General features: G+C 40.2%; 2 protein-coding genes across 2 annotated transcripts; both read right to left on the minus strand.

Moving 5' to 3' along the window:
- Nucleotides 1–444: 444 nt before the first annotated feature.
- On the minus strand, nt 445–1,739 carry sdhaf4 (succinate dehydrogenase complex assembly factor 4). The gene is made up of 3 exons (XM_055029434.1): nt 1,582–1,739; nt 1,344–1,454; nt 445–720 (listed from the first exon to the last, which is right to left on the minus strand). The coding sequence occupies exons 1-3, from the start codon at nt 1,658–1,660 to the stop codon at nt 611–613; spliced, it is 300 nt and encodes a 99-aa protein (XP_054885409.1). The 5' UTR covers nt 1,661–1,739; the 3' UTR covers nt 445–610.
- Nucleotides 1,740–5,005: 3,266 nt separating this feature from the next.
- tlx1 (T cell leukemia homeobox 1) lies at nt 5,006–11,110 on the minus strand. The gene is made up of 3 exons (XM_055029754.1): nt 10,559–11,110; nt 9,143–9,344; nt 5,006–5,951 (listed from the first exon to the last, which is right to left on the minus strand). The coding sequence occupies exons 1-3, from the start codon at nt 11,013–11,015 to the stop codon at nt 5,741–5,743; spliced, it is 870 nt and encodes a 289-aa protein (XP_054885729.1). The 5' UTR covers nt 11,016–11,110; the 3' UTR covers nt 5,006–5,740.
- Nucleotides 11,111–11,456: the final 346 nt, after the last annotated feature.

The raw sequence follows: 11,456 nt of genomic DNA on the forward strand, positions 1-11,456 counted from the left end.
CCCCATGTTTTCATGAGTTGTCTTTTGTCTCATTCTCATTTTTATTGTTGCTTTTCCTGCACCGTCGAGGTTTGCATGTAAATGTCCAGCTTGTGTCCGGCCCCTCTTTCTTTTTACAGCAGCAGAACACCTAAAGAGACAACTGTATCATAGTTTAGTGAAGACACAACCCTCATGTCTCTTCCTCAGGGTTCAGATCAAGTCTTGCTGATGCATTATCTTTATTAAATAGTGTCAGTATTCCTTCCTGGATGTTAAAAAAAATCTCTAAAATAAGCAAGCATGAAACAGATGGATTGGAAGGCTACAAATGATTGTGGCCAAGAACGTTTTCTGAACCTGAATGACGTCACTGAACTGCTGTGTTGCGGAGCAATCTGTGTACCATCACTGTCGATCCCGTCCAACATGAGACAAAGAGTCAGAATAAACACTTGAGGCAGGTTAAGATCAGACTGAATCATCCTTTAGTTACACAAGTGGGACATCAAGTTAATCAGGTGAGCATATTGTTCTGAATACACACATATATTCACATATATACACGGCCACACAGTCTCAGTCTCTTCCAAGGTTCCTCTGACAGAGGTGGAGAAACTGGAAGACTTCCCTAGAAGTCCACACAGCGGCCCTTCCTCTCCCAGTCCCCGTATCTGGTGGGCTCCGGACCCCGAGGGCCACCTTTCTCCTTGGTTACAGGGTTTACGTCATCAGGATACTCTGCAGGAAAACAAAGACGCCAGTAAAAATCTCTTCTGTCATGTTTCTCTTTGGACTTCAGTGGCTTTTTCTCACTCATTCTTCATGTTCTTTCCTTTTGGATTTCATAAGCTAAAGTTTTTTTCTTCATCATTTCTATAGTTGCTATTTAAATAAAGAAATGTGGAAACTACAATGACGTCCTATAGTAAAAACTACAAATTGAGTTTCTTAGAAAGTCAGACCAATTACTTTGCTTTTCAATACAGAACACTTATTTATGCAAAAGCCTAGATAACGTACAGTGCATAGACAGCAAAATCAATTTCTAGATTAAAATAAAGTAGTAATTTAGTATTAAAATTGATATTTTAATTTTCTGACAAACCTGTTTTGTGTTCACTATAAATATAGATCACACTCTTCAAAAATAGCAGAATAACAACAGAAATGGTTGGTTCCTCAGTGAAGTAATCATAGTATAAGCAAACAGAACAAATCTGATAACACTGATTATTGACCTACAAGATGTGGTCAAAATTTATATCGACATTTTGACTCCTGCACAATTAAGTAAACAAAGAACAAAACATCTGCCTAAGACCTTGAGAAGATGGGAACCAACCAAACAGGCTGTTTCTCACTTTCGAGAACATCTGCGCTCTTCTCCGGAGCGTCGAAGCGACCCTGCGGGGTTTTGGCCTTCTTCAGCGGCTCCTGGTCCTTCGGGGCTCCGCTGGATGACCGTGCAGAGCCTTGACAAGGACGGCACAAAGAAACTACTCCACTTCATCGGCTTTCACATCAGACTCAGCCCGTCTCCCCCGAACCACCTGCCTCTATGATAAACCGGCCACGGCTCCCAGAGAGACTCACACCTACCTGGAAACGCCAAGCCCGCAGCCTGGGTTCGAGACCCGACCCGTCTGCTGGCTGACACACAGAACCGTAAAAAGGACATGATACATAGAACAGAACCACACCGAAGATTCCTCCTAAGCCGCTGTGGGGACTGTTACAAAACAACGAAGGAGCGTGGTTTTTACGTCAAAATATATGTAAAAAAAAGACAACACCGTCATCAATGTGCGACAAGTTATTGTAAAGTCACTGAGCGTCCAGCAGGGGGAGCAAAACTAAGTCTATGTTCTTATGACAATAAAAGGAAACAAATTCTGGACTAAATGACATAATTCATGATGTACAGAAATGTTAGAGACTCAGGAAAAAATGCTGAGATGATGATGAGGAGGAAGATGATTGAGAGTGTTGAAGCTGAGATGCAAATAATAAATAACAGCAAACTATAGAAATAAATAATAATAAATAAGTGCACACTCATGTCTGAGGACAATTTAAACAAGCCAATTAACATAATATAATATAATATAATATAATATAATATAATATAATATAATATAATATAATATAATATAATATAATATAATATAATATAATATAATATAATATAATATAATAAACTTCAATGATTACTAAGGGAAAATTGCTTACTTGTTCACAAGCTACTCCTTCCAAAGTGTTTAATATCATTAAATATGACATAACTATAAATGATATAAACTATATATGAAAACAAGTAATATATGCATATTTGATATTGTGATTTAAATATGACCTAAACATAAAATAAATAAACTAAGCTAATAAGAAGCAAGCATATGGAAAAATATATGCTTTAAATCTATAAATGAGTCCAGAGAAAACTTAGATTTAAAGTGCAGAAGAAGTTTTAGTTTGGTAACCGGAATTAGATCTTTTTGCACTTTCCGTGTCTGATCTGTGAGTTTAATTTTGTTAATGTGACCTCCGACTCTCGATCAGATGTTAAGAGGGCAGAAAAGCTTCAATGCTCCATGTTTGATAGTTCAAATATTATCATTTCAGATAATGAGTTTTATATGTAAATGATGACTATCGCTGTCTTTGTCATGGTGGTTTTGTAGCTTGTGGATTATGGGGTGTTTTTCATTAATTCTGTATTTTTGTTAAGTTTTTTTTCTTGTTCCTTTGACTAAGTTTAAAAAAACCAAATCATCTTTCTTAAAAAACACAAATTGTTTTAGTCTTTTTTTTTTTTTTTTTTTTTTTTTACAACCTTTGGTGTCCAATCTCACTCCATTAGGCAGGGTGTTTGTGTGCACTCGCATATAGTACATTTATATATAGAGGAACACTTTCAAAATATATATATATAAAAAAAAGACAACACCATCTTTCTTGTCAGCAAGTGACAAGAAAGGGAAGTCATTAATATGAAGTGAGGACCTTTCTCTGGAACATGCTTCGTTTTGCACTTCTACTGTGCTCTAGTTATGTTTGGCGGTATGGTGTGAACTAAATTTTAGTTGTGAAACTAGAACTGGACAGGGTTAGGATTAGGTATGTGATGGTTAGGGGTAGGCGGTGGGTAAGGGTTAGGGTGGAAAATGAATGGAAGTCAATGTAAAGTACCCACAAGACACAAAAACACAACTGTGTGTGACACACCGACCCTGTGTGCGTGTCTGCGTGTGTGTTTGTGTACGCAAGCTGACATTACCCAGGCAGCTTTCTGAAAAGTTAAGGAGGAATTTAAAGGAGAGTTTCAACATCCACTCAGAACTATCAGCACTCTAAAACCTTCTGGATATCTTCACACACATGCACACACATGGGTGTAAGCATGTGTGGCCTGGCTGCTTCCAGAAAAGAACAGCAATGCAAAATTGAAGAAGCAGAGGAATAAGAACATGGCGACTGTCTCAAGTTAGCAGTTAGAAACCCCCCGCCCTCCAAAAAACCCCGCTTTATTTCTAAAAACTTGGGGAAAACAGGCTTTGATCTCTGAATTTATTTTACTGTCAGGTTTGAAGTGAAAGGCCAGAGTAATGTTTCTTTTTCCAAAATTGCTGTTTTGTTCAATAGCATAGCAGTAAATTATGAATGTCCAGTGTCGGACATCACCAAAATACATGATTGGAAAAGCTCAGCTCACCCTGATATTTTGTGGAAAAAATGAGTAATGTTTAATTAGCCGTGTTTCCCAGACTGGGGAACTGCGTTGCAGAAGTCAGCAATCGGCTGCCCAATGGTAGATTAGCAGAGTTCAGCTGTAAACCATAATCTTGCCTCAGTGTCCACCAAGTAATGTAGATAAAAGGGATTGCACTCCCCCCCCTTCCCTACACACACACACACACACATGCACAAACCAGAATGCCAAGAAGAAGAAGAAAAACAACAACAGTAAAATGTGGTAATTTGCATTTAAATTCATCTTTTAGACAAAGTGCAATATGTTACATTTCACCATTTAGGTCGCGTTTTTTATGGTGTGTCTTATTTATACTGGGAAGTTTGGTCCATAATCCAGTCTGGAGTTATCAATTAGAGTGGCCACTGAAGCTGGTCATTTTGATGTGTGAATCTCAGGACTTCCTGATGGCGTTGCAGTTACCGTGGAAGTTGAAGCTCTTTTCAGGGAACAAGGTCACATCCTGTATAAGTGTGCTCCAGCTGAAGGTCAGCGATTCGCTACTTGTTGTGCTCGGTGACCAAGCTAACTGCTGTTAGCAATACAAACTACCGATTATGTATTTCTACTCTTTCACTCAACTGAACCACAACAGCAGTATACAGTGGAACCCCATCTATTGTGGTTCACTATTTGTGAAATGTTCTGTGGAATGTAACTCCATGTAATTATTGAAAAATTATTTTTGTAGAATATCGCCAGTCCATTGCAGCGTATCGAAGATATTTGATAAACAACACAGAGAGCATATGCATCTTTGCGAAGCTGAAATGTCTATGCTCATTTCTACTTGACATGCTATTAGCTGGCATTTGCAAAACAGCCAATCCAGGAGTAGCGTTTACTTTTGTTGGGACTCAACAGCAAAGAGAAGGAAGGCTGCAGATGTTACTGTCTGCTGAAACGTTTTCCGTTGTGCATATTAATGCATGTTAAGATATAGTCTGTGTTACAATCACTAAAAGTGTCTTTAGATGGGGTCTCAAGTATTAACCCCTTTTAGGGAACTCCAACAAATAGAGGGTCCACTGTGCTACATCCAGAAGGCCGACTGATTTAACAATATAAATTCAAATAAACAGCTTCTTTCTGCATCTATCAGTGTGTTGTATAAACACAGCACCCATATTGGATTTTTAGATGGCGGTCCTGGGGAAGTTGATGGAAACCTCCAATTTTCCAAATCAAAAATATTTGATTTTTTTTTTTTTTCCAGCGGATTTTTCTGACAAAGAATTCAAACATTCCAACACTCCAAAAAAAAAAAAAAAAAAAAAAAAAGAAAGAAAAAGGAAAAATGAGAGAAAAAAGAAGAATTTATGGATTCATGGGACACGACCCATAAATCCAACATGGCTGCTGCAGGCGTAAAGGCTAGTGACAGCTGCAATGCCTGTCTATACGTGCTGAGAAAGTTATTCTTGTTAGTTTTTATTGCTGAGAGTCATCAGCCACCAACTGGGTCACACAGCACAACCGTAAGCAAAGACACGTTTGATGGAACACGTTTAAAGTCAACACAGCATCCTTTCCAGGCTGCAGGTGTTGATTCGAAGGTAAATTAAAGGCGCGGTAAACAAAATTGAGAATCTCCATTGATCTCATTACTTCCCCTTTTTTCTAAAAGATTGCTGAAAGAAGTGCTTTGTTATTCTGCAGTCAATTAAAAAGGAGATTAAAGAAGGCCGATAAATATGCATGTCGCTCTAAGACAAAGCCCTATTCAGTCAGTCGTATAAACTTTTATAAAAATATCTTTTTTAAAAGTCCCTCATGTAAAGAATATTAATAGCAATAATAATAACACGACATGTCGTCGTGTGGGCCCCATTTGATGGGAGAAGTGCAGAGAGAGCCCATCAACAAACAGCACCGGTGTCCGTGAGACAGAAAGAGCAAAGGCCATAAACTAGAGTCCAACGTCAGGATGTCTTCAGCAGGCGTCGGGCCGCTCCTCCACACCGCAGCAGTCACTGGATCCCGAAGGAGAGACGAAGAGCTGGCGGTCTACTCGCAGGCTGACACGCTGCTGATCTTTGCCGTGTTCTCACTCCACGGCTGGAGGTTCTGCAGGGCATACAGGGAGCTGTTCTGCAGGCACAGTGGGTCGGGGGCTACCGGCTGGTTGATGGTCTTCTGGAAGGCCTCCTGTTGCAGCTGCATGAGGATCCGGTTGGCCTGCTGCCGCTCCGCTTCCCGCTCCTCCGCCGTCTGCCGTCTACAAGGAGAGTGCAGAGAGTCTGTGAGGGAGAGAGGGCCGACTGCGGTGTGGGGACACGGAGCCCCCACACTGGAGGAGGTAGACAGGACCAGAGCTTTGACACCTTCAAACAATCGATCAGTCGATCAATCAAATGTTTTATTTGAATAGCACCTTTCAGCAACAATGCATTTCAAAGGGCTCATAAAAACACAAAAATACAAAGTCGTAGAACACACAGTCAACATTACATTTCGCCGTTGCTACGCATCAGATTATTGATTAATATTTCATTGGTTATATTTCAATAGCAACTCTGAACAGTTGAGTTTTTAGTCTAGATTTAAAGGAACTCAGAGTTTCAGATGTTTCAACCTTTTTTAGACGTTTGTTCCAGATTTGTGGTGTATAGGAGGGGAATGCTGCTTATCCATGTTTGGTTCTGGTTCTGGGGATGCAGAGCAGAACCAAAACCAGGAGGAGAGGTATCTTGCTGGCTCTTCTTATTTTTATTTTATTTTTTTCTCTTTTCCGCCCCCCAACCCGTGATGGATTTTTGAGGCCATGTCCAAACAGAGGTGTCTGCGAAATTTTAGATGTGGGGCATAATCATACTGACCACCAGGAGGTCCTGGAGGGGTCACCAAAGGACAGACCGAAAGAGAATCATCTTCTTCTGGAAGACATTTGATGCTTCTGTAAAATGCTTTACACATTTTGAATTAAATATCTTGTTGTATTGATGACTGTAATTTTGATGGTTTTTCATAAGCCTGTTTCTTTGGTGTTTGTGGGCAAACTTTCTGACTGTTTGACTTTAGTCAGAGCACAGGACAAGTCTCCAAAAATGAATGTCTTTATCCATCTTTTTTTTTCCTCCTGGCCGAGTCGCCTTTCAGCCCACGTCGATACTCATGCAGTACTCATTTCACTGTGTATAATGACACTTTTCCTACTGGCAAATAGAAAATATTTTGGTAATTCTTCCTGAATTACCAAATTCAGTGAGTTTATTCTGCTTTCACATCAGACAATGTGAAAAAAAGTATGTCTTTTTATGTAGTGTATATGAACTCCAGGTTCAACTATAAGTGTATCAGATAAGCATTTTATTCACTGTGTTGGAGGACATAAATGATCATATCTAAACTGTCTGCTTTGTTAAAGGATCAATCCAGACATTTGGAGCCACCATAGAGTTAAAAAATGTCTTATCAGTAATCCTGTTCACAAGTTAGAAAAACAACTTTATTTCAATCATCTTTAATAATTTTTAAAAAATGTATCAGTACATTTGTTTTTAGGCTGTGTGAATTAAAGTTGGGGTATGTAAAACATATGCTTTAAAATTTTTTTTTTTTAAATGACAAAAAGACAATCTTTGAAAAAAACTGCTAATTTTTAGTCAACTCTTGCTGTAGAAAATGGGTTATGCAGCAAATAGAGTTGAGCTGTATAATAACGTATAGATCTGAAAATCAGTTGTTAAAATGTTCATTCTGTATGATAAAGACAGACTTTTTATATTTAGTTTATTCACATTCTGACCCTGTACATTACGTGTCTGCTGTAAAACCATGAATCCATGCAGGAACATCGGGCTGCAGAGAGTCAGAGTGAGGGAGAGACAGAAACACATAACAGTGGATATTTTGATTTTAATTTGTGGCTGAAATGACAGGAGAAAAAGACATGTAGGCTTTTTTGCAAGAGTTTGTTTTTTTCAACCTCCTGAGAGCCATGCATTCAAGTCATTGAATGCAGGGCTGGGAAGTGAGACTCAGTTATCAGCGAGGAGCTAATGGGACTGTTAGATGTGAAAAGCATAATTTTAAATTATATTTGTTGGGAAAACTGTTGCACTGGCCTGGAGAGTTATTCAAGAAGAACTAAGCTCATTTTTTGGATTTTATCTTTATTGGTCAAACTACTGTACTGAGTTTAAAACTGTTGAGTCCCATCTTACCCGCTATGTTTCACTTTAGAAAGAGGCAGAATCAGTTCAAATTGCCAGTCAACTTTTATCAAGGAATTTTTGACTAACAGTAAAATGTGTTTTGACCAATAAAATACATCAGAATCTGGTAGCTGGCCTGCGTGTGCTGCCAGAGTATGCTAATTGTGAGGCAAATGATAAAGTGAGCATCCATCCTGGAAGACATTTTGCTTGATGAAAAACTGAAGCCATTTTGTTCAAAAGGAAATGGAAGAAGATGTTTTTGGGACAGTTTGTCACCTGGAGGTGATAAACACACAGGCCTGTCAATAAATCAAAGACTGGCATGATACTGATCTTTCAGAGAAATAATAATGGCATTATTCTTTTGCCATTACTTAAAAATTATTACTAGGGTTGGCATAGTTACTTTGAAAAAAGTAACTTGATTACTCAATGAAAAATTCATCCATCAGCTAGAAAATGTGCATCTCTTTTCCATCCATTGTGTTACACACAAAACATAACTGAAGGAAAAAAGAAGAAAGCAACAATATGCATTTGCTAAAAAAAAAAAAAATACAGATATAGTAACACACTGTAACTTGAATTATTTTAATCTGATAATTGGATTGTAAGTAGTAAAAAGTTAGATTACAAAGGGTCAGATTAGAGGAAGGTGTCGATGACACCATTGTTTGACATTTCTGCTCAAATTACTTAATGTTTTTTTTTATTATAATTTTTTTCTGAAACATTTGTATTTAATTCTACTGTCATGTATTTGGTTTCTGATCCCCGTTTTATCTGCTGACAGATTGTTTATTACAGTTTACAGCAAATGTTTTATAGCATAAATCATAAAATGAGATCGAATAAAATTCTCTGCAAATATAGAAAACAAATCGGAAATACGAATAATGCCTGAACAACGCGACGTAAACGGGCGTAATCACAGAAAAACAAAATGTCAGATATGATTTTGATGGACAAAAAAAAAGAAAAAAAAAAGAAGAGAGATGAGAAAGGCTTCTTAAAGGTGGACTGAAAGCGTGGACACTAATCCGTGACAACCCACGAGAACTGATTGTCCAGTCGGGTTTCTTACGCGGGTCCACAGTTGCTCGCGCGTTTCAGGAAAAATCTGGATCTCTCCAGACCGACGCGCGTGCGCGGAAAGCTTGATACCGCCAATAGAAACAACTCTGCTCGGGAATAAAGCGGCGCGTCGAGTCAAATCTAAGAGAAGAGAGAGAGTGAAGAGGGTAGTCACCTCCACTTGGTGCGTCTGTTCTGGAACCAGGTCTTGACCTGGGCGTCGGTCATCTTCAGGGCCTTGGCCAGCGCCGCGCGCTCGGCGGACGCCAGGTATTTCTGCCGGTGGAAGCGCTTCTCGAGCTCGCAGATCTGCAGCCGGCTGAACGACGTCCGCGGCTTCTTCTTCTTCGGCGGAGTGCGATTCTGGTACGGGTGACCTACGCGGCGCGTGACAGTGAGGGGTGAGAGGGAGACTTGACGGGGGGTACGGTGGTCGGGGAGGGACAGGAGAGCGGGGAGACGCAGGGCGGAAGACAGGAAGGAAGGAGACAGTGAGCGGAGAGGAGAGGAGGCCAAACACGGGAGCTGCACGGGGAAAGGTGGAGCTGTTATAAAAACATCACATTTTAGCCATTAAAATAAATAAATAAATAATAAAAATAAATAAATAATAATAATAATAATAATAATAATAATAATAATAATAATAATAATAATAATAACCAACTTTGTAAAAGTATGGTCTCATCACTTAATTACCAATCCGAAAACCAAGATAAGATGTTTAATACTTCCAAAAAAAAGTTCCTTTTTTGTTGCTGTCTATATTTATTATAAAATTTCAGAACTACGATTTAGTGGTTTAAGACGTTTTATCAGAACTTTCAAAAACGTGAGTTATTCAGTGTTCTGTATTTTTTTTAAATAAAAGTGTATGTACATGATTGATTTTGGGGTTTAGTGAGAAAAAGAGAGAGAGAAAAAGCAAATATGCATGAACAGATGAAACTAAACTGAAGGCGCATCGTAGCTGGTTGGCAGGAAACATTGCCAACTTAATGTTTTTTGTTGTTGTTATTATTTTTCATATCACGGCTCTTATCGATTTGTTTACAGGTGATGAGTAAAAATGATCTTAACAATTTTATAACTGATTTAAATGAAAATGAAAAATTAAACCCTTGTCTATTTTATCTTCGTGTTGTTGTGCTAGCAGTGATTTTTATTTTCCTTTATGTCTTTTTCTGACTTTGTCACATTTATTTTATTTGTGTATTCGTCTTAGATAATTTTATTAAATTTTTTTCCTCCCCATTTCCAATAAGACATCATCTCCTCCAGCCCCCCCAAGACATTAAAAACCATGACAGACTCAGTGCGGAGAGAGAGCAGAACAAAAGCAGAAAGAGCAGTGGGACCAAAGAGACAGGATTCTTATGTGACCAACAATTACAACTATTTACATCTGTATAAGAGATTCTAAAAATGTGCCAGATTTTAACATGATGAAAAAGTTATTATTCCATAATTTCTTATTTTGCTAAAAGAAAAGCAAACCATTGCTTTGCATAAGGGCCTGTAATAGCAAAGGCCTGGCTTTAAAAACTCCTTAAGTCTACTTAATAATAATAATAATCATAATAATAGATACCTGTGAACCTGTCTTTGGTGTAGCGCCGGTTGCTCTCCATCCACGGGAAGGTGAGCGCGCTCAGGTTGCCGCCAGCGGGAGGCGGCATCGCGGAGCCGCCGCCGCTGAGAGGAGGCCGGTGCGCGGGGACGCGGATGACCCCGGAGGAGTTCATGTTAGTCCCGTTCATGTTCACGCTCATGTTCATGTGATAAGCTCCCCCGAGAGACGCCATCCCACACGAGCCCCCGGCGGTGCTGTTGTATCCGCCGCCGCCGCCGCCGCCACCGCACGCGAAGCCTCCCATTCCCCCGGCGCCGCCGCCGTACGCCGGGTGACCGTAGTCCGGCTCCGGCATCCTCGAGCCCAGCATGCAGCTCTGCTCCACGTTGCTCAGGATCTGGTCGATGCCGAAGCTGATGGGCTCCACGTGCGCGTGCTGCTGCAGATGCGCCCCCAGGATCCCGATGTGATCCATGGCGCTCGATGCGCTCCCCTCGGCTCCCGTGGCCCACGCGCTGCTTCTCGCTGGACCTGCTGCTCGTTATCTGGCTGCGAGGAACGCCGCGCGCGTCTTTCTGTGGGCTCCCCTGTACCCCCCCCCCCCCTCCTCCTCCTCCTCTTCCTCAGCTCCACTCTCCCAACCCTCTGCTGTGCCGGGCCATCAATCAAGTTGCCAAGGAGACAGCAGGACGTTCTGCACGGCCTGCAAACTCAGAGGGTTTCTCAGCCTGAAGTCCCCCCAGTCCCCTCACCCTCTCACACACAAGGCCCGTTTAATTTTTTTAATGCATGGACATTGAATCGGACATTTTGTCATCCTTCAAAAATGTTGTATCTTTTCTTTTGTTCGTTTTATAACCTTTCTGTTCCGGCCTCACTTGCTTCTCAGACCAAATGAATAAATACGGATTAGATT

This window comes from Poeciliopsis prolifica, unplaced genomic scaffold (genome assembly GCF_027474105.1).
Source record: "Poeciliopsis prolifica strain line A6 unplaced genomic scaffold, Auburn_PproV2 SCAFFOLD005, whole genome shotgun sequence".
Taxonomy (NCBI): Eukaryota; Metazoa; Chordata; class Actinopteri; order Cyprinodontiformes; family Poeciliidae; genus Poeciliopsis; species Poeciliopsis prolifica.

Coding starts and splice junctions, on each gene's coding strand:
- sdhaf4 (XM_055029434.1), bottom strand. CDS start 1,660: ATGTCCTTTTTACGGTTCTGTGTGTCAGCCAGCAGACGGGTCGGGTCT. Junction 1,455..1,581: donor TGCGGGCTTGGCGTTTCCAG/GTAGGTGTGAGT, acceptor GTCCTTGTCAAG/GCTCTGCACGGTCATCCAGC. Junction 721..1,343: donor GAGCGCAGATGTTCTCGAAA/GTGAGAAACAGC, acceptor GTTTTCCTGCAG/AGTATCCTGATGACGTAAAC.
- tlx1 (XM_055029754.1), bottom strand. CDS start 11,015: ATGGATCACATCGGGATCCTGGGGGCGCATCTGCAGCAGCACGCGCAC. Junction 9,345..10,558: donor CACCAAAGACAGGTTCACAG/GTATCTATTATT, acceptor CGCGCCGCGTAG/GTCACCCGTACCAGAATCGC. Junction 5,952..9,142: donor AACAGACGCACCAAGTGGAG/GTGACTACCCTC, acceptor CTCTCCTTGTAG/ACGGCAGACGGCGGAGGAGC.